At 42.8% G+C, this 26,491-nt stretch overlaps 1 protein-coding gene across 1 annotated transcript in view; it reads left to right on the forward strand.

The window, feature by feature from the left end:
- fgf24 (fibroblast growth factor 24) overlaps positions 1 to 26,491 on the forward strand; it is a 119,045-nt gene that overhangs the window by 73,955 nt on the left and 18,599 nt on the right. Inside the window, exon 4 of the mRNA XM_048536981.2 lies at positions 22,669 to 22,775. Within this exon, the coding sequence (XP_048392938.1) occupies positions 22,669 to 22,775 (107 nt within the window). The remainder of the gene's footprint in view (positions 1 to 22,668; positions 22,776 to 26,491) is intronic.

The following is a 26,491-nucleotide window of genomic DNA, read 5'->3' on the forward strand; positions in this document are numbered from 1 at the left end:
CATGACTTCAATTTCTTCTCTATGCTGCGCACCATCCGTACTTGGAACTAGATTGCTGCTCTCTGTCCTTGGGTTAAAACTCTCAAATTCTCTTGCTAACAGTAGCTTGGGTGTACCTATTTGATATGATTTGGGTTAAGGTCAAGTTCCACCACCTTCTCATGGCAATTAGGGATGGGGAATAACTGCTGCCCTTGCCAACAGTGCCTACATCCTGTGAACAAATAAATTAAAATAAAACAACCTTGCATCACAAAAGAAAAAATTGCTTCATGGTCTCTACTGAAGAGACTATGCCTGAAGACCACTAGGTACTTCTCTGTGGTACTCGGTTCCTGGTTCTGGGTTAAGCAGCAGTTGACATAGGGAATGCATCAATTGATGTGAATTTACAGGTGTTTTCTAAAACTTTAAACCAGGCAGGTTGACTGACTTTGATTGGTCAGGAGATTACCCTGATGAATGAACTAACCAGTGGCTGTCAGCAATTTTGTTGGACCTGAAACTGGCACATTGGATATGCGTGTTCTTTCTGGCTAAAAGAACATTGCCATATGTATTTGCCACGGCTCCTTAGACAATACTGTCCAAACCCATGATCATTCGATTTCGAAGGACAGCGGTCAGCAGATGCTTGGAAATATCACCATCTGCAAGTTCCCCTCCAAGCCACTTACCAGCCTGACTTGGAAATACATTGCTGTTCCTTCACTGTTGCTGAGCCAAAATCCTGGAGCTCTCTCTCAAACAGTAATATGGAATACATCACTGCTTTGTGTAAGCTTTCCCAGTAATTTTATGCAGGAGTCGGTGTTATTCTGATATAAATATTCATCAATCCCTCTGAGGCCATCATATCCTTTTTTAAGTTATGATGCACAGAACTATTCACAGAACTCAAAGTACAATCTAACTCGGGCTTTCTTTAAGTGAAATATAACTTCTCGCATTTTAATACTCTAGGATATAAAGGGCAGCATTCAAATTCAATCAGCAAATCTGTAATTGAAATCTAGCCTCAATATTAGTGACCATGAAACTATCTTTGTTGTAAAAATCATTGTGGTTCCCCAATGCCATTTAGTGGAGGAAATCTGCCATCTTTACCTGGTCTATCCTACGTAGAACTCCAGATCCACAGTAATGTGGTTGACTCATAGCTGTCCTCTATAGTGGCCTTGAAAATTGTTCAGTTCAAAGGGCGATTAGGGATGGACAATAAATGGCGATCTCCATACCCCGTGAAAGAATAAAGTAAAGATTGAATGGGATGATCAGCTATTAAGAATGAGGACAGCATCTTGAAAAGGAGGATGATGACCGTGAGGTTTAGAAAGTGATCCACATTTAGAAACTGTGCACAAGATTCTAAATATTATTACTACAATGAATGATGACCAAAACCAAGTCTCTTTTAATTTGCATTGCCTCTAGCCTTTCACCTTTTCAAAGTAGTCTGATCTGTTCGTTTTAGATCCAAAGTGGATGTCCTCACGTTTGCTGACAGTGAAATCCATGGGCCATATTTTAGTTTAAAGCACATAATCCCATTGCAATTTTATACTTGCATCTACACTGCCTACAACACCACCCATGTTTATGCCAAGCAAATTTGGATATGTGCCTTTCTCTTCCATCATGCGCTTTGATCAAGGTCAAGACACTTGGGGATGTGTACTGGATATCTTGCTAATGACATCCTCCCCCAGGGATGAACAAACAAAACTATTGGGATCTGCTGGTTGAAGGCTGTACCAATGATAATAACTGAGGATGGAAGGGTCACAAATCTGGTCTCTATGTTTTAAGCAACACACATGATGTGGAGGTGCCGGTGTTGGACTGGGATGCACAAAGCCAGAACCCACACAACACCCGCCTATAGTCCAACAGGTTTATTTGAAATCACAAGCTTTCGGAGTGCAGCTCCTTCATCAGGTGCAGTCACAGTTGTAGGGTTGTTATAATGGGTGATTTTAACTTTCCTAATATTGATTGGAACCTCCTTTGAGTAGAAGATTTGAATGGAGTTGTTTTTGTAAGGTGTGTTCAGGAGGGTTTCCTAATGCAGTACGTTGACAGGCCAACGAGGGGAGACGCCATTCTAGACTTGGTGCTCGGAAACGAGCCGGGGCAGGTATCAGATCTTGTGGTGGGAGAGCATTTTGGTGATAGTGACCATAACTGCCTCACATTCAACATAGCTATGGAGAAGGAGAGGATTAGGCAAAATGGGAGGATATTTAATTGGGGAAGAGGAAACTATGATGTGATTAGACATGAGTTAGGAAGCATGGACTGGGAGCAATTGTTCCATGGTAAGGGAACTATAGACATGTGGAGACTGTTTAAGGAACAGTTGTTGCGAGTGATGAATAAATATGTCCCTCTGAGACAGGCAAGAAGGGGTAAGATAAAGGAACCTTGGATGACGAGAGCGGTGGAGCTTCTTGTGAAAAGGAAGAAGGTAGCTTACATAAGGTGGAGGAAGCTAGGGTCAAGTTCAGCTAGAGAGGATTACACGCAGGCAAGGAAGGAGCTCAAAAATGGTCTGAGGAGAGCCAGGAGGGGGCACGAGAAAGGCTTGGAAGAAGGAATCCGGGAAAACACAAAGGCATTTTACACTTATGTGAGGAATAAGAGAATGGTTAAAGAAAGAGTAGGGCCGATCAGGGATAGCATAGGGAACTTGTGTGTGGAGCCTGAGGAGGTAGGGGAAGCCCTCAATGAGTTTTTTGCTTCTGTCTTTATGAAAGAAACGAACTTTGTAGTGAATGAAACCTTTGAAGAGCAGGTGTGCATGCTGGAATGGTTAGAGATAGACGAAGCTGATGTGCTGAAAATTTTGTCAAACATTCAGATTGACAAGTCGCCAGGCCCGGACCAGATTTGTCCTCGGCTGCTTTGGGAAGCGAGAAGTGCAATTGCTTCTCCACTTGCGAGGATCTTTGCATCCTCGTTCTCCACTGGAGTCGTACCTGAGGACTGGAGAGAGGCAAATGTAATTCCTGCCTTCAAGAAAGGAAATAGGGAAATCCCCGGCAATTACAGACCAGTAAGTCTCACGTCTGTCGTCTGCAAGGTGTTAGAAAGGATTCTGAGGGATATGATTTATGACCATCAAGAAAGAGCATGGCTTGATCAAATGCAGTCAACACGGCTTTGTGAGGGGCAGGTCATGCCTCACAAACCTTATTGAGTTCTTTGAGGATGTGACTAAAAAAGTTGATGAGGGTCGAGCTGTGGATGTGGTGTATGTGGACTTCAGTAAGGCATTTGATAAGGTTCTCCATGGTAGGCTCATTCAGAAGGTCAGGAGGAATGGGATACAGGGAAACTTAGCTGTCTGGATACAGAATTGGCTGGCCAGCAGAAGGCAGCGAGTGGTAGTAGAAGGAAAATATTCTGCCTGGAAGTCAGTGGTGAGTGGGGTTCCACAGGGCTCTGTCCTTGGGCCTCCACTGTTTGTCATTTTTGTTAATGACTTGGATGAGGGGATTGAAGGATGGGTCAGCGAGTTTGCAGACGACACAAAGGTTGGAGGTGTCGTTGACAGTATGGAGGGCTGTTGTAGGCTGCAGCTGGACATTGACAGGATGCAGAGATGGGCTGAGAGGTGGCAGATGGAGTTCAACCTGGATAAGTGATGCATTTTGGAAGGTCGAATTTGAAAGCTGAGTACAGAATTAAGGATAGGATTCTTGGCAGTGTGGAGGAACAGAGGGATCTTGGTGTGCAGATACATAGATCCCTTAAAATGGCCACCCAAGTTGACAGGGCTGTTAAGAAAGCATATGGTGTTTTGGCTTTCATTAACAGGGGGATTGAGTTTAAGAGTCGTGAGATCTTGTTGCAGCTATATAAAACTTTGGTTAGACCGCACTTGGAATTCTGCGTCCAGTTCTGGTCGCCCTATTATAGGAAAGATGTGGATGCTTTGGAGAGGGTTCAGAGGAGGTTTACCAAGATGCTGCCTGAACTGGAGGGCTTATCTTATGAAGAGAGGTTGACTGAGCTCGGACTTTTTTCATTGGAGAAAAGGAGGAGGAGAGGGGACCTAATTGAGGTATACAAGATAATGAGAGGCATTGATAGAGTTGATAGCCAGAGACTATTTCCCAGGGCAGAAATGGCTAACACAAGGGGTTATAGTTTTAAGCTGGTTGGAGGAAAGTATAGAGGGGATGTCAGAGGCGGGTTCATTACACAGAGTTGTGAGAGCATGGAATGCGTTGCCAGCAGCAGTTGTGAAAGCAAGGTCATTGAGGACATTTAAGAGACTGCTGGACATGCATATGGTCACAGAAATTTGAGGGTGCATACATGAGGATCAATGGTCGGCACAACATTGTGGGCTGAAGGGCCTGTTCTGTGCTGTACTGTTCTATGTTCTATGTTCTAAACCTGTTGGACTATAACCGGGTGTTGTGTGGCTTCTGACTTGAAGCAACAAACATACTCGAATTGAGGCCATGCAACAAAGGATCAATAAATTGGCCATTGATGCTTTGGGGGTGTTATTTAAAATTTGCACCTAATTAATTCAGGCTGTATTGGCTGTCAGAGATCCTTTTAAAAATTTACCTTATTTTTCAAACCTTTCAGTCATTGCAAATCTTTGGTTTCACAATCTTTCAATCTGATTGGTAGGAGAATCAACTCACTCAAGTTTCGTATTCCCTGTTTCTCTAAACATTGTACCATTATCAATGTACACTTCCTGTGACCTCTTGTAAAATATCATTGAGATTAAATGGGCCAATACCCATTAGATACCCTCTGAGGGAAGAGTTATGGCAGAAGCATTTTTAAATGATTGTGTGTCCACTGACACCAAATGGAGTAGTTCAAGAAGGCAACTCACCACCACCTTTTCAATTGCAATTAGGGATGGCATTAATAGCCATCATGCCTATCCAATTTTGTTTCCATTCATGGGATGAGGGCATCTCCGCCTCGGCAGCATTTATTGCCATCCTCAATTGCCCAGAGGGCAGTTGAGAGTCAACAACATTGCTGTGGGTCTGGAGTCTCATGTAGGCCAGACCAGGTAAGGACAGCAGTTTCCCTCCCTAAAGGGCATTAGTGAACCAGATGGGTGTTTTTCCTGACAATCAACAATGGATTCATGGTCATTATTAGATTCTTAATTCCAGATATTTTATTGAATTCAAATTCCAACATCTTCCATGGCAGGATTTGAACCCAGGTCCCCAAGAATATTATCTGGGTCACTGGTTTAACAGTCTAGCAATAATACCACTAGGCCATCGCCTCCCCCTTGACTGAATTAAAAAAGAAGAAAAAGTTCCGTTTGCCTTGCCTCTATTGTATTATTTCTGCATTGATCCAGAAGTTCTGAGTATAAATGCAAAAACCCTAGCTTTGTTACCTCAGCTAATGTAGACAAACTGAATGCTTACTTGATTGATTCCATGGTGGATAACGATTCACTGAAGCTTGTGCAGTTCAAGTGATGAAGCCTTGCTTTGATAAGATGCTATCGCTTCATGTTGGCAGCTGTTTAAAGATGGATTTAGCATTTATCTTAAACGCGGTGTCCTTTTAAAGCTCACCAGCCCTTGTGGCTGTTTTGTTTGATATCAATGTTTCATTTTTAGATAAAGTTACACTACGGGAGGTAATCTTGTTCTTGTTAGATGTTTATCTCTCAAGTTGGCTTTTGGTTAGCTGTTCCAGGTGAAATTATAAAAGCTTACTCGGCAGAACAGAAGCGTAAGCTGAAGGTAGAGGGATGGATGGAAGGAGGTCATTCAGCGCCTCCCCCCCCCTCCCCTCCCCCCCCCCCCCCCCCCCCCCGCCACCTTATGCTAGGCTCAGTTTTGAATTGGATCATGACTTCTCTATATTGTAACTCCATTTACTGAGCATATTCCTTAATACACTATTCAAAAATGGCAGATGATTGGTGAATCTGTACTGCTGCCTATCAAAGACCACTTTATCCTCCCTGAAGTATTGGTTACTGACCATTTAGAAGATACTCCAATTATTTTTCTTATGCCCCAATTCAATGACTTCTCTTTTGCAAACAGCAGTTACAACCAGTTCAATTTTCAATTGAAATTTGCTACCCATATACAGACATTTTTATCAACCTGATCAGATATGTATTGAAGCATCTGGGGCAAGAGAGGGTCAAGCATGGACCAGCTGACCCAGAGGTTGGGATACTACCACTGTGTCACAAAGAGCTGTTGCTGTCCCAGTGGACTTGAATCAACAGGAGTTTTCAAACTGAGGTTGATAGACTTTTGTTCGCTAAAAGCACTAAAAGAGATACAAACCCAACATAGAGGCCTGATGACAGAATGATGGAACTGATGGTGCTGAAGGTGCAACTGGGAGCATGGTTGCAATGTTTGCAGATGTCACAAAGATAGATGGAGGTACAGGTAATGTTGGGAAGCAGATAGGCTGCAGAAGGACTTGGACAGACTGAGAGAATAGGCAGTGAGATGATGGATGGAATACAATGTGGAGAAGTGTGAAGTTATGTATTCTGGTAGGAAAAGATAGAGGGCTATACTATTTCCTAAATGGGGAAAGGCTTCAGAAATCTGAAGTACAAAGAAATTTATGAGTCCTAATGCAGGATTCTCTAAGGTTAACATACAGGTTTACTTGTCAGTCAGGGAGGAAAATGCAATTTTATTTTCCCTTTATTCATTCATGGAATGAGGGCATTGCTGGCCAGGCAGTATTAATTGCCCATCCCTAATTGCCCAGAGGGCAGTTAAGAGTCAACCACATTGCTGTGGGCCTGGAGTCACATGTGGGCCAGGCCAGGTAAGAATGGCAGTTTCCTTTCCTGAAGGGCATTAGTGAACAAGAGGGGTTTTTCCCAACAGTTGGCAACGGATTCACAGTTATCCTTAGATTTTTAATTCCAGACATTTATTGAATTCAAATTCCACCATCTGCCATGGCAGGATTTTAACCTGAGTCCCCAGGATATTATCTAGGTCTCTGGATTAATAGTCCAGTGACAGTACCACTAGGCCATCAACTCTCCGATGTTGAATGTTAGCATTCATTTCACAAGGACTAGAATACAAGAGCAGAGATGAGCTGTTGAGACTGTATAAGGTTCTGGTCAGACTGCATTTGGAATATTGTCAGCAGTTTTGGGCCCGTATCTCAGGAAGGATGTGCTGGCATTGGAAGGGATCTAGCGGTGCATTGCAAGAAAGTTCCTGGGGATGAAGGCTTGTTGTATGAGAAGGTTAAGAATGCTGGGTCTGTACTTTATGGAGTTTAGAAGGAAGAGGGGGGATCTGATTGAAACTTACAGAATACTGAGAGGGTTAGAACATAGAACAATACAGTACAAGAATGGGCCCTTTGGCCCACAGTGTTGTGCCAACATGATGCCAAATTAAACTAATTCCTTCTGCCTGCCCTTGATCCATATCCCTCCATTTGTTGCATATTCATGTATTTATCTAAATGTCTAAAAGTCCCTAAATGTCTGCCTCCACCACTGGCAGTACATTCCAGATTCCTACCACTCTCTGGGTAAAAAACTTACGTCTCACATCTCCTTTGAACTTTCTCTCCTCATCTCAAATGCATTCCTCCTAGTTTTAGACATTTCAACTCTGAGAAAAAGATTCTGACCCATTTCTGCATCTCATTATTTTATAGGCTTCTATCAATTCTCCCCTCAGCCTCTGCCACTCCGGAGGAAACAACCTGAGTTTTTCTAGCCCCTCCTTATTGCTCATATCCTCTAATCCAGGCAACATCTTCGTAAACCTCTTCTGCACCCTCTCCAAAGCCTCCGCATCCTTTCTGTAATGTGGTGACCAGAACTGAACACAATACTCTAAGTGTGGTCCAACCAAAGTCTTATAAAGCTGCAACATGATATCCTGACTCTTGTACTCAATTCCCCAACCCATAAAGGCAAGCATACCATATGACTTTTGCGTGGCAACTCTCAGTGAGCTATGGATTTGAACCCCAAGATCCTTCTGTACATCAGCGCTGTTCAAAGTCCCGCCATTAAGTGTATACTTTTTCTTGTGATCTCCCAAATTGCAGCAGCTCACACTTTCCCAGATTAAACTTCATCTGCCATTTCCCCACCCATATCTGCAACTGATTTGTGTCTCTCTATATCTTTTGACAACCTTCTACACTATCCACAACTCTACCTATCTTTGCATTGTCTGCAAATTTACTGAACAACCCATCTACATTTTCATCCAAGTCATTTATACATTTCACAAACAGCAGAGTCCCAGTACAGATTGTTGCAGAACACCACCAGTCATGGATCTCCAGCTTAAAAAACACTCTTCCACCACTATCATCTGCCTTCTATGTGCAAGCCAATTCTGAATCCATGTGGCCAAGTCACCCTGGAGCCCATGCATCTTATGAGTTGGATGAGCCCACCAGGAGGGACCTTGCCAAAAGCCTTACTAAAATCCTTACAGACTGTGTCCAGTGCTCTGCCCTCATCAATTACTTTTGTCTTTTCCTCAAAATATTCAATCAAGTTAGTAAGACATGATCTGCCCTGAACAAAGCCATGGTGACTGTCCCTAATTAGGCCATGATTTTCCAAATGTGCGTAAATTCTATCCCTAAGAATTCTCACCGGTCGATAGTTTCCTGAATTGTCCCTGCTTCCCTTCCTGAACAGAGGAACAACATTGGCTACTTGCCAGTCCTCCAGGACCTTTCCAGTGGCTAATGAGGCTTGGTCAAGGCCCCAGCAGTCTCCTCTCTTGCCTTTATCAATAACCTGGGGGAGATACCAGTTGGCCCTGGGAATATATCCACCTTAATGCTCTTCAAAAGACCCAACACGACTTCTTTATTGAGCTCAAAATGCCCTCAGAGTAGAAAAGTGGCATGGCGGCTCAGTGGTTAGCATTACTGCCTCACAGCTCCAGTTTGCACATTTTCCGCATGTCCATGTGGATGCTGTGGTTTCCGTCCACAGTCCAAAGATGTGCAAGCGACGTAGATTAGCCATAGTAAATTGTCCCACAGTGCCCAAAAATATGCAGGCTAGGCAGGTTATCCATGGGAAATGGATGGTCACAGGGATGGGATAGCAGGTGCTGGGTCTGGATGGGATGCTCTTCAGAGAGTCAATGTGGATTGGCCAAATAGCCTGCTTCCACAGTGTAGGGATTCTAGAAGTGAGAACTGAGAAGAAGCGAATTTCTTCATCCAGAGGGTAGTTAATCCATAGAATTCATTACTGCAGAAGGTTGTGGAGACCAAGTCATTGAGTGGATTTAAGACAGAGATAGACAGGTTCTTGGTTGGGATCAAAGCTTACAGAAGAAGGTAGGAGAATGGGGTTGAACATCCAATGTTGACGGGGCGAGCACAGGTGGCAAAGCGGTGGCAACACAGTTGTCATTGGTGAGCTGGCTCAGGTCTCATGGCGGTGGATGAAGTTCGAGTCTCCCTCATCAATTTTTTTAAACCTTTCAAAATGGTGCCAGATTCTGGCAACTGTGGAAGCTTTTCACTGTATTTTACTGCAATATTCACTGTAGAATACAAATGACAATAAAGCATCCATCATTCAGAAACATATCAGCCATGAAAGAATGGTGGAGCAGACCTAATGGGCTGAAAGACCTCATTCTCGTCTTATATATTATATTAAACTCTTAATATTCCTTTATACCAAATTCCCCTCTGCTTCCTCCTCAGTCTCAAAGTGAAATTTTATCAACACCTTTTACGATACTAAATCTCTCTGTTCCAATTCAAATTATTCCAGCATCTCGCCCTTCCCACATCTCTAACTTCCAGCCTTACAAGTCTCTGAGTGTCTGCTAATCTATTGTTCCCGACCATTGTACATCCCTAAATTCTAACATTCTGTCCCTGAATTTCTCAATGTTCCAGCCATGCCGTTCCATGTTCAAGATCCTCCTTAAAACTTAGTACTTTGGCCACATTTTAATTATTCGCCCCAAAGCCTACTGAACTGTCTTGGTGTCTGTTTATGTCAGATAACATTCTTGTAATTGTCTACAATTTAAAAACATTACATAAAGGGAAATTGTTGCTCCACACACCATATTTTGGATTGTAAATTCCTCGGTAAATTGGACACCTAGTGGAGTAGAAATTAAGATTCTAGCCACAGTCTTAGCCATCTCCCCTTGACAACAGCATTAAGTTAGACCAGCCACATAAATACTGTGGTCACAAGAAAAAGACAGAGGCTGGAGATTATGCTGTGGGTAACTCTTCAACACCTGCCCACTGATGTAAACTGCCATAAGCAGGACTCTTTGCAGTCACAAGGACTGTTGACTGAGAAGGACCTTGAAGGAGTCAGACCTAAGACTAGGTCCTCCCACAGTTTCTGTAATAATGTCTGCCATATCCTTGAAACATATAATTAGCTGTGGTGATGCAACTCATTTGCAACAGGAGATACTTCAAAGTAGCCCGGGCTATTCTCATCCACCGAAAGAACTGCGAATGCTGTAAATCAGGAACAAAAACATAAGTTGCTGGAGAAACTCAGCAGGCCTGGCAGCATCGGTAAAGAAAACATCAGAGTTAACAATTCGGGTCCAGTTCTGAGGGAGGGTCGCTGGACCCGAAATCTTAACTCTGATTTTATTCTTCACAGATGCAGCCAGACCTGTTGAACGTTTCTAGTAACTTCTGTTTTTATTTCTATTCTCGTCCACACTGGACCATGTGGGTCCTTGAGGAATGCATATTTAGGGTAAGTGTTAGTATAAATCATCCACCGTCTACAATGACAAGTCAGAAGTACGATGGAATATCCCCACTTGCTTCGATGGGTGTAGCTCTGCCCTCTCGAGCAAAGCATTCCAGATTACAACCATTAGATAACAAGGTGTGGAGCTGGATGAACACAGCAGGCCAAGCAGCATCATAGGAGCAGGAAAGCTGACGTTTTGGGCCTAGGCCCCTCTTATAGAAATGCACCTCTGATGCTGCTTGGCCTGCTGTGTTCATCCAGCTCTACACCTTGTTATCTCGGATTCTCCAGCATCTGCAGTTCCTACTATCCTAAGATTACAACCAATTGCTTTGCCATTTCTAGTTATTTTGTAATTTCAGACACCTTCCCTTAACCACATTTGCTCAAAAGAGAACAATTTCCGGTCATTCTAACTTTTCTTAGACTACTATTGTGTATTAACTTCGTACCTTTTCTAAGGCTTTGCCTTCTTTTCTGAAGTAGGGTGCGCAAGGTTGTATACAGTCCTTTAGCTGGGGCTTAACCAGTAACTAATGCAGCATAATGTTTACAGCATTAAGAAAGGTAGAGATCCCAAATCATTTTTAGAAAGACTCCTCAATTTATTTGGCAACGTCTAATGCTTATATGGTACAGCTCTTCGCAAAAGTGTCATGAAGCAAAATTAGACACAGAGGCACATGAGGTAATATTAATATTAAGGCTGATGGCCAAGTGTTTGGCAAAAGTGTTCGGCTCTACAGAGCATTGTCAAGAGAGTTGAGGAGGGGAGATGTTTAAGGAGGGACGAGCAGACCTTAGGACCTCAGCAGCTGAAGGCATGATCAGTGCTGATGGGACAATCAAATTTGGAGATGTTCAAGAGGCCAGAATAAGATGGATGCAGTTTAGTAATTGACAAAACAGGCTCAAGGCTGAATGACTAAGTCCTGCGCCTAAGTCCACGTTCCTACGGTTGTGGAGCTGCACAAGATTACAGAAATAGCAAGGGCTGAACCCATGGTAAGTCAGCCAGACCCAAAAATGCAACATCAGTTCCTGTATCATGACTCAAGAACATTGATCTGGGGGAAACCTGGATCACGTATGTATGTTAGGCAGTAGCTGTTTATACTTGGTTGTTTAGTCTGGTTGTGTAAACACTTGTCACAGAATAAAGTGGCCTTATTGTATCATCAGGATAGTTCTCTCTGGGACTTAAAGGGAAATTTACTCCAATGCTGGTCACTTAATTCTTTTTCTTCTAATTGTCAATTCTAGCTGTTTATGTTTGGATTATCTAATGAGGTGAGTTGACAATTTGAACAATAGCTAGTTTATGAATAGTTGTTTAGTATTATAGATAGAATTTCCGTATTGCTGAAAAAAAATACATTTTGTGAAAGTTTTTTGTCTTGCATTCATAGAATCCCTAGTGTGGATAGAGGCCTTTTGGCCCATAAAGTCTGCAGTGACCCTCCAAAGAGCACCCCACCCAACAACTCCTCATTTTCAGTGGCTAATTCCCCCCAGCGTGCACATCTCTGGGCCACTGCTGGTCAATTTAGCATGGTCAATCCACTTAACCTACGTATCATTGGGTTGTAGGTAGAAACCAGAGCCCATGGAGGAAATCCACACAGACAATGTGCAAGCTCCACTCAGCCAGTTGCCTGAGACTGGAATCAAACCCAGGTCCCTGGTGCTGTGACATAACAGCGCTAACCATTGTGCCACTGCACTCATCAGGACTACTCACAAGAATACCAATTTAAGGAACAAAAGGAAAATTTATACTGTATTAACTGAGACTGCTGGTTGGTTCACAAGTGAGTCAAAGTGGTAATGTCACAGGACTAGTACTCCTGAGAAATGGTCACATACATTAAAATCCCAGCATGGTGGTATTCAAATTCAGCCAATAAATCTGAAATTAAATGCTGTTCTTGGTAATGGTGAGCTGAAACTATCATCTGTTGTTGCAAAAGTATCTACTGATTCACCACATTTCTGGAAATAATGCCATCACAAAGTCCTTCTATTTCCACCATAAAACATGGCCCAATTTTCTTTCTGCCACAGTTAGCATATATTATTAGTCATAAACATTTTAATTGACTTTATTTATCTTATTAAATATCTGCTAAAACCTCACTCATAACGCTTGTTACTTCTAGACTTGACTGTTCCCAATGCACTCCCAGCTGGTTTACCATATAAAGGCCTCCTTAAATGTGAAATCATCAAAAATGCTGCTGCCTATGCCCCAGACCCTGTCCTTATCACCATATCACCCCTGTGCTTGCAGAGTTGCATTAGATCCAGTCCAAGTAGAATCTTGGTTTTAAAATTCACATTCTTCACAGAATCACAGACTTGTTATGATTCAGAGGAAAGGACCACTGTGCTTGCACCTGATGTCAAATTCCTGCCCTTTCCCCAACTCCCTACACACTATTTCTATCCAAATAACCATCCAATGCCCTCTTGAATGCTTCAGTTGAACCACATTTACAGGCAGTGCATTCCAGACCCTAACCACTCGATCCATTAAAAAAATCCTTATATCATGCTTTCTTCTCTTGCACAATGTTTTAACTCTACGCCCGCTTGTGTTTTTTTTGTCTTTTAGGAGTGGGAACAGCTTCTCCCTTTCTACCCTATCAAACTTGCTCATGATATTATGAACTTCTATCCAATCTCCTCTCAGCCTTCTGTTCTCCAATTTATTTTATGTACCTTACCTTAACCTTATCCCTCCATCTCTCCAAAAGCTCTTTTGGCAGCATGGCTATAGATAGTGTCTGTACCCTCTAATTCTGCATTCTTTTGCATTCCAAATTATACTTATAATGGTGGCCATATCTTTACTTGCCCTAGGCCCGAAGCTCTGGGATTTCCTTGCCACACCTCTCCACTCTCTATCTCACTTCCCTCCTTTAGCACAGCCCTTGAACTTGCCTATTTGACCAACCTTTTGGGCATGCGGTCTAACATTGGCTTGTGTGGTATAATGCTGTACTTTGTTTTATCACGGTCAGTTTTAAATTTACCCCCTCTAATTTTAAGGCTGTGCCCACGGGTCCTAGTCTCCCTGCCTAACAGAAACAACTTCCTAGCAACCACCCCTTGTAAGCCATACATTATCTTGTAAGTTTCTATTAGATCTCCCCTCAACCTTCTAAACTCTAATGAGTACAATCCCAGGATCCTTAGCCATTCATCATACGTTCATCCATGTGAATCTCCGCTGGACGCTCTCCAGGACTAGTATGTCCTTCCTGAGGTGTGGGGCAACTTCTCCAAATGTCTTTTAAATGTAACAGTACCTGCGTGCACCACTTCTTTAGCAGCTCATTCCACACATGAGCTACTGTCTGTGGAAAGAAGTTGCCCCTAATGTCCTTTTTAAAGTGTTCTCTTTCACCTTAAAACTATGCCTATTAGTTTTGAATTCCCCCACCCTAGGGAAAAGACCTTGGCTGTTCATCTCATCTGTGCCCCTCATGATTTTGTAAACCCCTGTGAGGTGATCCCTCAACCTTTTATGCTTCAGCTAAAGCAGTCCCAATCTAACTAGCGTCTCCTTATAACTCAAACCTTCTGTTCCCATCCTGGTACATCTTTCCTGAACCCTCTCCAACCTAATAATATCCTTCCTACAGCAGGGCACCCAGAACTGCACACAGTAACATATATGCCGTTGTCTTTTTCGATACCTGGCTCGATGACAGGTCGCTAGTTCAGTTTCATTTCTTTGAGACTCTGTAATGATTGTTACAACTGAATGGCTTGCTGGGCCTTCCAGAAGCCAATAGAGAGAGTCAACCACGTTGCTGTGGGCCTGCAGTCACTATGTAGGCCGGACCAGGTATGGATGACAGATTTCCTTCCTTGAAGAACATTTGCAAACCAGATGAATTTTTCAAACAATTGACAATGATTTCAGGGTCATCAGTAGAATCTTAATTCCAGATTTTTTTAATCAAATTCAAATTCCATCATCTTCCATGGCAGGATTTGAACCTGGGTCCCCAGAATATTAACGGAGTTTCTGGATTAATAGTCTAGCAATAATACCACTGGGCCTATGCTTAATGACACAGCCTGAACATCCCTCTGCAGCAAAGAATTCCATAGATTCACGACTTTCAGAGAGAGAAAATTCTTCTTCATCTCTGTTTAAATGTCCAATCCCTTATGCTGAGATTACGATTCTATTATTCTAGACTGTCCCACAAGGGGAAACAATCTTTCTGCATCTACCCTGTCAAGGCTCTTAAGAATCTTGTTTAAATTAATTCTAATTAGTGCAGGCCCAAACTGCTTAACATCTCCTCATAAAACAATCCGTCCATTCCTAATATCAGCTGAGTGAACCTTCTCTCGAATGCATCCAATGCCAATATTATCTGCCTTACAGAACAGGCCCAAAACCCCTTCCTCTTTGAGGAAGATTTTGCTCATCTGCCCAAATTGCTCCTACTGTGGCTAAAAATTAAATGGAAAATGCTCCAGTTGAGGTGTGTTGTTTCACTATGAATGCTAAATAGATGTCAAGTTCTGTTATTGAGTGAGAGAGAGACACACAAGAAATGGGAGCAAGATTAGGCCATCTGGCACCCTCAAGCCTGCTCTGCCATTCAATAAGATCATGGCTGAGCTTTTTGGGGACTCAGCTCCACTTAACCACCCGCTCACCATAACACTTAATTCCTTTACTGTTCAAAAATCTATCTGTCTTTGCCTGAAAAATACTCAACAAGGTAGGCCTCAACCGCTTCACTGGGTTCAAATTCTACAGATTCACAACCCTTTGGATGAAGAAGTTCTTCCTCAATTCAGTCCTAACTTACAGCCCAGATTTATAGCGTTTGAATATTATTCCCCCTTTGACAGTTTAAACATTTGAACTGAGTTTTTCATTTAAAGAAAGAAGAAAATCTGGAAGGATAAATGAACTGTCAATAAAAGTGACAGAATGATTACTACAGTAGCTGCTGTGAACGCTCAACTAGTGTCCCTTTCGGATTCTTACAAGTGACTCCTGTCCTCATGCCAGTGTGGTTGGATCTTAACTGCCCTGTGAAGTGGCCAAGACATCCACTTATTTAAGACAATGTAAGGGCTGAAAATAAGTGTCAATGTTGCCAGTGAGATCCACATTGCACGATTTCATTTTCACAAAGATCTTCTCTCCCTCTCCACCCAGCCATGACCTTTGCTACGCTTCAACGTCCCTGCCACCCTCTGCCAAATAAGATTTGCTGGACTGGCAAATGCTGTGGTGTTGGCACAACTTTGCTTATGTCTGTGTGAGTGCTGCTGACCAGAACATTGTGGGTCAGCCAGTGCTCCACCTTTTACAGCAGAGAGAAAAAGAAAATACCACTGGCGTAATTAGCCGTGCTATTTAGATCGTGAGACCACGGTACAGAAAACAAAAATAAAATGTGCTTGCCCACAACTGCCAGTAGTTGTGAGGTCTGACTGTACTTTCCCAGTGACTCACGTGAAGGACCGAGGCTCACTGTTGGGAGACAGCCGCAGGCTTGCATAGAAGAGGAGATGAGATGAGAAGTGCAAATGTGATGAGATGGCCCCAGGCTTGGGGTTTCCAAACCTAAACATTGCAGGAGGTGGGATGGACTGAGGCAGGAAAGAATTCCATGGCTCTGAATCCTTGAGAAGGATAAATTAAGCGTGACGCATCACAATGAGTCTGCAGAAGTCACATCATTGAATCAAGGAGCCACCAGACCCTGTTAAAGAATTTCCATTTATATCGCATCTTACATGGCCTCAGAATGTTCCAAAGTGCTTTACAGCCAATGACCACACATTTGGATTGCAGTTGTTTTTACCCTATTAACACCCCAAACTACACAGAGCAAGATCGCAAGTACAGCAATTCCTCAATCACCAGATAATCTGTCTTTTTTTTAGATGCTTGCTTAGGGATAAGACGGGACCGAACCATCAGAGAGAACTCCTCCCTGCTCTTCTCCAAAATAGTGTCACAGCATTTCTTGTGCCCACCTCTGAGGGCAGATAGGAGCTGAGCTTAAGATCTCACACAGAAGATGACACTCACTCCACCAGCTTAGAATTCATCTTCAAGATTCCAAAAGGGGATTTGCAGGGCCACTGCCTTCTGACTTAGAAGCAAGATCAACCACCCACTGAGCTTGCTTTGACAAATTGAGAAACAGGAGGGGAGTTGCCAAACCAAAATACATCCTTGATTACATTCCTCGTGCCAAATGCTTCTCTCTTAGCAGCTCCCAACTCTCTACCAGTCTGGAAAAGCATGAATCCAACTGCCTTAGCTGGGTAGGCTCTTGCACAAATACTCTCCCATTTGTCAGGGTGGGTTTAGCAGCAACGACAGTCAGATTGGGTATATGGGGCAGTTAAGCTAGCTTGTCATCAGCATTTGATTCTTACTGTAAATGAAATTAAGTTCCCCCCCACCAAGCTGGTACCACCCAAAGAATGACAGGACGAGAAAGAAATTCTAGAAAATTCTTCCGAAATGGAGGCAGGTGTTAGATTCAGAGTCATAGAATTGTGCATCATGTAAAGAGACATTTTAGTGCAACTTATCCATGCTGGCCATATATCCTAAATTAATCTAGTCACATTTGCCAGCATTTGGCTCATTTCCCTCTAAACTCTTCCAACTCATGTACCTATTCAGATGCCTTTTAAAAGTTATAATTATACCAGCCTCCACCACTTCCTCTGACAGTTCATTCTATACATGTGCCACCCTCTGCGTGCAAAGGTTGATCCTTGGGTCCCTTTTCAATCTTGTCTGTCTCACTTTAAACATATGCCTTCTAGTTTTGGACTCCTCTACACTGGGAAACAGGCCTTGGTTATTCACTTTACCCATGCCCCCTCCTGATTTTATCAAGGTCTCCCCTCAACATCCAAAAGCTCCAGAGAAAATAGCCCCAGCCTATTTAGCCTCTCCATATTGCTCAAACCCTCCAAACCCGGCAACACCTTGAAAATCTTTTCCGAAGCCTTTCAAGTTTAACAATTTCCTTCCTATAGTTGGGAGACCAGAACTGAATGCCGTATTCCAAAAGTGGCCTGACCAATGTCCTACACAGCTGCAACATGACATCCCAACTCAATGCACTGACCAATAAAGGCAAGCATACCAAAAATCTTTACTATCCTATCTACCTGTGACTCCACCTTCAAGGATCTATGAATTTGCACTCCAAAGTCTCTTTGTTCAGCAACAGTCCCCAGAACCATTACATATATAAGTTACCTATCTTCTTTTCTCTCCATCTTCAGTCCGCCTCCCCCTCTCTCCCTATTTATTTCAGAACCCTCTCTCCATCCCCCTCTCTGATGAAGGGTCTGGGCCCGAAACGTCAGCTTTTGTGCTCCTGAGATGCTGCTTGGCCTGCTGTGTTCATCCAGCTTCACACTTTGTTAACGTATGTAAGTCCGGCCCTGATTTGCCTTTCCAACATGGAGCATCTCACATTTATGTAAATTAAACTCCATCAGCCACTAGATGTTCTATCTTCATAGACAGCTGTAAGGAATGGAAGTAATCGGGACAATTGATTATCGAGGTATGCCTTGAGCAGAATTGACAGATGGGACCTTTTAAGGCAGAAGGAGTAACGGAGGCAAGTATTGAGAATCACATTGCTCTTTCCAAAGGAATGCATAAATCTTCCCACATCCTCCTGCCTAATATTTGCAAATGACTAATTGCTCACTTTTATCATTGCTCAAGAGAGCCTGCTATATGCTAATGGACTGTTGTATTGCATAATAACAGTGACCAGACTTTGAAATGAAAGCATTGGTGGTGAATTGGTTTGTGATGTTTCGAGCAGTTGAAAGATGGCAGAGAAATACCAGAGCTTTGTTAAGCTCATGGATAAGAAGAGAATGGCATAAGAAGTAGGAATAGGTGTAGGCTGCCTGACCCTCATTTAATACAAATCATGGCTGCTCTCATATCAGCCTCAACTCCTTTTGAGACCGCTTTCACTCAAAGTAGGATTGCAGGTGCAGCAGGTAATTAAAAAGGCAAATGGAATTTTGTCTGCCGTTGCTAGAGGGATGGAGTTTAAAAACAAGGAGGCTATGCTGCAGCTGTATACGGTCCTGGTGAGGCCACACCTGGAGTACTGTGTGCAGTTTTGGTCTCCTTACTTGGGAAGAGATATACTAGCACTGGAGGTGGTGCAGAGGAGATTCACTCGGTTGATTGCAGAGTTGAGAGGGTTGGATTATAAGGAGAGACTGAGTAGGCTGGGATTATACTCATTGGAATTCAGAAGAATGAGGGGAAATCTTATAGAAACATATAAGATTATGAAGGGAATAGATAAGGTGGAGGCAGGGAAGTTGTTTCTGCTAGCAGGTGAAACTAGGACTAGAGGGCGTTGCCTCAAAATAAAGGGAAGCAGATGTAGGACTGAGATCAGGAGGAAATTCTTCACCCAAAGGGTTGTGAATCTGTGGAATTCCCTGCCCAGTGAAGCTGTTGAAGCTACGTCGCTGAATGTTTTTCAGGCAAGGCGAGATAAATTTTTGAATAGTAAAGGAATTAAGGGCTATGGTGAGTGGACGGGTAAGTGGAGCTGGGTCTCAAAAGGATCAGCCATGATCTTACTGAATGGCGGGTCAGGCTCGAGGGGCCAGATGGCCTACTCCTGCTCCTAGTTCTTATGTCTTTATGGTCTTTTCCATAACCCTTTAACCCATTACTAATTAAAAATCTATGTATTTCTTTGTTATTCAGGTCCCAGTATTTACCACACTCTGGAGTAGTGCTTTTCACAGAATCATGATGCCTTGAGAGAAGTAATTCCTCCTCATCTCTGTTTTAAATCTGTTACCCCTCATCCTAAAATTATGACCTCTCATTCTAGAAGTGCATTAAAAGAGGGCAGAATATAGACTGAGTATGTCATTCGGTTGAAACATATTCCACTGCTTGCCTTGTTTATAGGAAATGTTAAAATAGATACTTCCTAAAACCTTGAATTTCTTCGCTAGATTTAAACCTGTTTTGAGAGCTTTTATGGATTGGAGTGTCAGAGATTGGAATGTGGATGGAGTTTCCTGGAACTCAAAGTTCCTTAGTGTAGTTCCCTAAACTAGCTTAGAAGGATGAAGGATGATCTGTTTGAAACTTACAGAATACTGAGATACTTGGAAAGAGCGGAGGTTGAGAAAATGTTTCCACTAGCACGAGAGACTGGGACCAGGGGCACAGCCTCAGAGTGAAGGCACGGCCCTATAGGAAGGAGGTGAGGAGGAATCTCTCCAGCCAGAGGGTGGTGAATCTGTGGAACTCATTGCTGCAGAGGGCTGTGGAAGTCAATGAGTATATTTAAGACAGAGATAGTTAGGTTCTTGGTTGAATAAGGTAATGAGTGGGGTTGATAAACATTTCAGCCATGATCAAATGGTAGAGCAGACTTGATGAGCCAAATGATCTAATTCTGCTCCTATATCTTTATGGTCTAATGGCTACAGTTTAAGTTAATCAATTGGGATTACTGTGATACTAGCTGATGTAAATACTGAACAACTCAGATGCCAAACAGGAATCTGGATTGATAGGTCACAATTTTATTTGTTTTAGTTTTAACAAACTGGTATCCCACTGAGATGTGGACATGCAATGCTGCCGGCAATGCTTTAACAATATACTGAAATGAAGATAAGATTAACCCAAACCATCCGCGTATAATACAAATAGGGGAGGCAATGGCTGAGTGGTATTTTTAACTGGACTGTTAATCCAGGGACCCAGGAAAAAGTTCTGGGCACCCAAGTTCGAATCCCGCCACGGCAGATGGTGGAATTTGAAGTCAATAAAAATATCTGGAATTAAAAATCTAATGATGACCATGAAACCGTTGTCGATTGGCAGGGAAAAACCCATCCAGTTTACTAATGTCCATAGGGAAGGAAACTGCCATCCTTTCCTGATCTGGCCTACATGCCACTCTAGACCCACAGCAATGAGGTTGACTGCCCTTTGGGTAATTAGGAATGGGCTATAAATGCTGTATGGTCAGCAACGCCCTCATCTCATGATGAATAAGAAAACAAAATTCAAAGATTTTTCAACACATGGTAAAAGTTTAATCCCATTAAACCCAAAACATTGTGTGGAGCTGGATGAATACAGCAAGCCAAGCAGCATCTTAGGAGCACAAAAGCTTTTGTGCTCCTAAGATGCTGCTTGGCCTGCTGTGTTCATCCAGCTCTACACTTTGTTATCTCGGATTCTCCAGCATCTGCAGTTCCCACTGTCTCTGAAACCCAAAATATTTCTCTGTAAATAAGAAAGAGACAAAGCACTATTTGTGTAGTATCGAAAACACATCACTGGTACAGCACTCACAACATTATATGTATGTTTCTGGCATCACCATCCTTGATCCAACACGTCAGAAGACTTAAGTGATTTGTGACCAATGTTCCCTCTAAGTTGCGTGGTTGTATGTGCATGCAGCATGTCCCATGCACAGTGAATGGCACTGACACATGCATTGATGCAGCATTGAGTTCTGATTCCGTAAGTTGCTGCTTCACATGTGCCTGTGCAGTTGGTAAGAAATTTAAAGAGAACCCTGCTTGTGACATCAATGCTTAGATTGCAACTGTGACAGCTTCTTAATGGAGCTATCGTACACTTGCTTAAATTTTAACTTAGTTTGAAGTAATTTCTTCAGGGGTTTATTCCAATACTTTTGGCCCGGGACTAACACCTTCCCATTTATCCTCCCCTCCTCAGGCATACATTTTACAGACTTCATAGAACTGCTCCACTCAAAAACAACAGTGAAACTGAAAGCCTCTTTCTCTATCAACTTGGACATTTCCTTTGAGCTTGAAAAAAGCTCCAAAAGTCTCCAACTAACCTTGAGGTCTCATTATTTACAATGCTGGGTCACACACAATCAAAAATAAACGAAAGTCTAGAAGTGCACAAAACTCATTCACTCTAAAGCTGGGCTCAGAAACCATTTCTAAAATAAATCACCATGTTTATAGAAATACTTACAAATTTAATATTGACATCAGGAATACTGAAACCCATTGCTTCATATATATTCACTGCATGCAACATGCATTCTTACAGACCCATTCTCTACAAACAGAAGGAATATCTTCAGGGCTTGTACTAATTTTGAATGACCTGGGAGCATCTGAAGCTCATTCTTTCAGAATGCTTTGCCCGTGCCAAACACTTGACCAGTCAGAGTCAACTTGACAACCAATCAGCATGTGTTATAAATTGATGTGGTTTGAAGCATGACATTCTTGAGGAGTGTAAAATGTACGTTTTGACAATTTGTCTCTCCATTCATCAATATTTGAATTACAGCATGAGGAATATAAGGGAATATAAAGGGAAGATGATGGCCTAGTCGTGTAATCGATGGACAGTTAATCCAGAGACCCAGGGAACAATCTGGGGACTTAGGTTTGAATCCCACCACAGCAGATGGTAGAATTTGAATTCAATGAAATATCTGGAATTAAGAATCTAATGATGACCATGAATCCATTGCTGATTGTTGAGAAAAACCCATCTGGGTCCCTGATGTCCTTTAGGGAAGGAAACAGCCATCCTTACCTGGTCTGGCCTACATGTGACTCCAGACCCACAGCCATGTGGTTGACTCTTAACTGCCCTCTGGGCAATTGGGGATGGGCAATAAATGCTGCCTGACCAGCAATGCCCTCATTCCGTTAATGAATTTTTTAAAAAATGTGCTAGTGGAGTGAGCCTCAATGGAATAGAATATGGGTGGAATGAGGTGCTGTTGGATAGTTAAGATACCAGAAGATGCTCTTCTATAGGCCACATTGATTTACCTCAACCTTAGATTTGTTTGGTGTGCTTATTCCACATCTTTTTCCATCCCATCTCTTTCCAGCTCTTCTTGTCGTGGAAACGGATACATTCGGCAGCCACGTGAGAATTAAGGGCAAAGAGACAAATCATTACATCTGCATGAGCAAGCGAGGGAAGATTCTGGGCAAGGTAATTGTTATTTTCTGAGACGTGTTTCCACAATGAGGCCCTCAGGGATCATGTGGACAGAGGAAAGGCAGCAGATCCTCCAGCCCTTCAGTTGGATAGGGTTTAATCTGGAACGTAACTCCATTTGTCTGCCTTGACTGTGCGAACTTATATATGCCTTGGCTAGCCAAATCTACCCATGTTTAGCTATCTTTGTTGATCACCATTGTTAAAGTGGAATGTTACCTTTGATGTTCAAATGTAGTTTTCGAACCTGCTTGATCAACCTCTCTTGAAAGTTTCACTGTGCTAACTAAATGTCATTGAATAACGCAGCCCAGGAGGACAGTCAGCCAGTGAATCTGAATTGCTCCCTGCGCTTGTCCACAATCCGTTCGGTCCTTCCACCTACTTCCCCATATCCGTGCAATTTTCACCTTAGTATTTGCACTATTCCTTTTTGATGGTGACTATTCAAATGTTGTTCACTGCCCTGTCAGGTAATACATTTTAAATGATTGTTGAAAAGGCTTTCTCTCATGTTGTCTTTTCCAATTACTTCGGATCATTATTTGCTGCTTATTCTGCAAAGAGGAATAAGGCCACTGGGCGAGTAAGGCCGAGACCTAGGCTAATAGTCTGAGGCAGTGAGCTTGAATCTAACCATGGCAGATGATAGAATTGGAATTTGATTATTAAATCTGAAATATTTTTCCACTTTGTTACTACGATGTTGTAAGTTTGAAGGCATGTAATGGTGGACTTCTTATTTCTTTATTTCTCTATTTTTTTCCTAAGAATTTGTATGCAAGAATCTGTACTTTGGTATCCTTATACCTAAGATGGTACCATAAATGGCGACTTTTAACCTTTTCACTGAACTCTTGTGAGCACATGTGACAATAAAGCTAATTCAATTCAGTTCATACTTAAAAGATGAGGTTGTCCAACGACAAGCAAGAAACCATTGTCATCTGGCTCACCAAGGCCTTTCAGGGAGCAAAATCTGTCAGGCTTACCTGGTCTGGGCTACACGTGACTCCAGACCCACAACAATGCAGATGGCCCTAAACAGCAAGACATTCATTTCAAGAGCAATAAGAGGATGAGCAGGAAATGCTGGTCTTGCCAGTGCTGGCCAAGTCCAATGAAATAACTGTAAGAAACCACTGGGCACAATTTCTCTTTATGTACTATCAAAAACATTCAGAGTTCAACCACCTTTACCAAATTTCACCTTATCCTTCCTTGTTCGAGAAAGAACGTGGTTTCCGCATAAGTAGAATCCCTCCATCCTGGATTCTTGATATTCATCCTATAAGAACATAAGATACGGGAGCAGAAGTAGGCCTTTCTGCCCGTTGAGTCTGATTCGCAATTCGATAAGATCACAGCTGATTTGAAAATCCTCAACACCACTTTCCTGTCTTTTTCCCTGAATCCTTGAATCCCTTACTGATTAAAAATCAGTCTCTCTGAGCTTCATATATGTTTAATGACCCAGTCTCAATAGCCCTCTGCAGTAATTCCACAGACTCACAACCATTAGAAGAAAAAAAATCATCTTCATCTCTGTTTTAAAAGGACAACTCTTTATTCTGAGATATATCAAATATCTTCCAGACTCTCCCACAGGGAGAAAAACTTTTTGTACCTGTCCTGAAGAGTCTTATATGTTTTAATAAAGTCATCTCTCATTCTTCTAAATTCTCATGAGTGCTAAAGTCTGGTCATCAGCATTCAACACATCATACCAACTCAACTGATCAGTGATAATGGGAACTGCAGATGCTGGAGAATCTGAGATAACAAGGTGAGGAGCTGGATGAACATAGCAGGCCCAGCAGCATCTCAGGAGCACAAAAGCTGACCTTTCGGGCCTAGAGCCTCCTTGGAACAACCAACATCTCTCCTTGGTTGTTCTTTCCTCTCGTTAAGCCTGCAGGACTATTTTCAGTTTCCAAAGTAGTCATCGCTAACTCAGTCTATTGTGTGTGTCACCCCCTCCAAGAGGCACCCCCCTGCCTTTCCCCTTCCATATCCCTTTGCACATTTTCCTTTTCTAATAACGATCCAATTCACTTTTGAAAGTCTCAGTTGGATGTGCTCCTCCCCACGGTTAGATAGTGTCTTCCTGATCTTGGCCATGAAAAATTCTTCCTCATATCCTTCGAAAGTTGTCATTCAGCCATCAATGCCTGAAGGAGCTGACCAGGATGACACAATGGGCCAAACTGCATCATTCTATACCTTTTGTGGTTAAATTAGTCCCGCTCATTTATTCTTTTCCCACAGGGTTTACATGCAAGGTTGAAGCCCAGGGAATAAAAGCGATGGTGGCAGCATGGATAGAGCGTTGAGTGAGCAGTGCAGATAGTAGTATCGTGGTAATGCTGATGACCAAGACAGCTAACTACAAGTTCCAATGATTGTAGATTTAATCCCATCACGGCAGTTGGTGGAATTCAAATTAAATCAATAATCTGGTCTCAGTGATGGTGATCATTAATCCATTTTTGTTTGTTGGTGTGGGGTGGAGTAGATAACATGACTGACTAGTGATCAGAAGACCGTACATTTGATTCCTACCCAGTTTATGGGCATTTGATCATAGAAATCCTCCAGTGTGGAAACAGGCCACTCAGTCCAACAAGTCCACACTGACTCCCGTCTGGACTCACCCCCTACCCTACCCCTATAACCCTGTATTTCCCATGGCTAATTCACCTCACCTGCACATCTGGACCTAGGCACTATAGTATGGCCTATCTTGGGACTGTGGGAGGAAACCCACCACTTGCAGAAAACCCGGATGAAATCCGCACAAACACAGGAGAGTGTGCAAACTCTACGCAGACAGTCACCCAAGGCAGAATCGAACCTGCGTCCCTGGTGCAGTGAGGTAGAAGTGCTAACCACAGTGTCACTATGCGGTCCCTGACCGGCTTATTGGAGTATGATTCCCTATTTAAGTGCCTGTAATGCATTGGGATGTGAGAAGCCCTGGATTCTAATCCTGGATGAGCCTTGGTTGCTAGGGGAGGTGATGGCCTCATGCTAATGTCATCAGGCTGGAAATCCAAAACTGCAGGTTAATATTTTGTGAGTATCGATTTCAAACCTGCCAAGGTAGCTGATAAAGTTTGGATTTATTTAGAGATTTGAGGATTATAAGATCAGTCGTGATGGTATTCAATGATGGAGTGGGCTAACCAAGCCACTTCTGCTTTGTTAATTTTTAAAAAATACATTTCATTCACTAATCCCAATTACGGAACAAAATTGGTGGCTCAGTGGTTAGCACTGCTGCCTCACAGTGCCAGAGTCCTCAGTTTAATTCCACCTTCGGGCGATTGTCTGTGTGGAGTTTGCACGTTCTCCCAGTATCTGCATGGGTTTCCTCTGGGGCTCTGGTTTCCTCCCACAGTCCAAAGGTTAGGTGGATTGGCCGTGCTAAATTGCCCCAGGGATATGCAGGCCAGCTGGATTAGTCATGAGAAATGCGGGGTTACAGGGATATTGTAGGGGATTATATCTGGATGGGCTGCTCTTTGGACGGTCGGTGTTACTTAATGGGCCAAATGGCCTGCTTCCACACTGTAGGGATTCTATGAAAATAATGCCCTGGAATCCTAAATCAGTCTCTGATGTGTGACTCCAGATGCACAGCAATCCCCCAGCTAGTGGGTAATTAGAAATAGCAACAGATACTACCCTTGCACTAGACAGCCACATCT

This window comes from Stegostoma tigrinum, chromosome 1 (genome assembly GCF_030684315.1).
Source record: "Stegostoma tigrinum isolate sSteTig4 chromosome 1, sSteTig4.hap1, whole genome shotgun sequence".
Classification (NCBI taxonomy): Eukaryota; Metazoa; Chordata; class Chondrichthyes; order Orectolobiformes; family Stegostomatidae; genus Stegostoma; species Stegostoma tigrinum.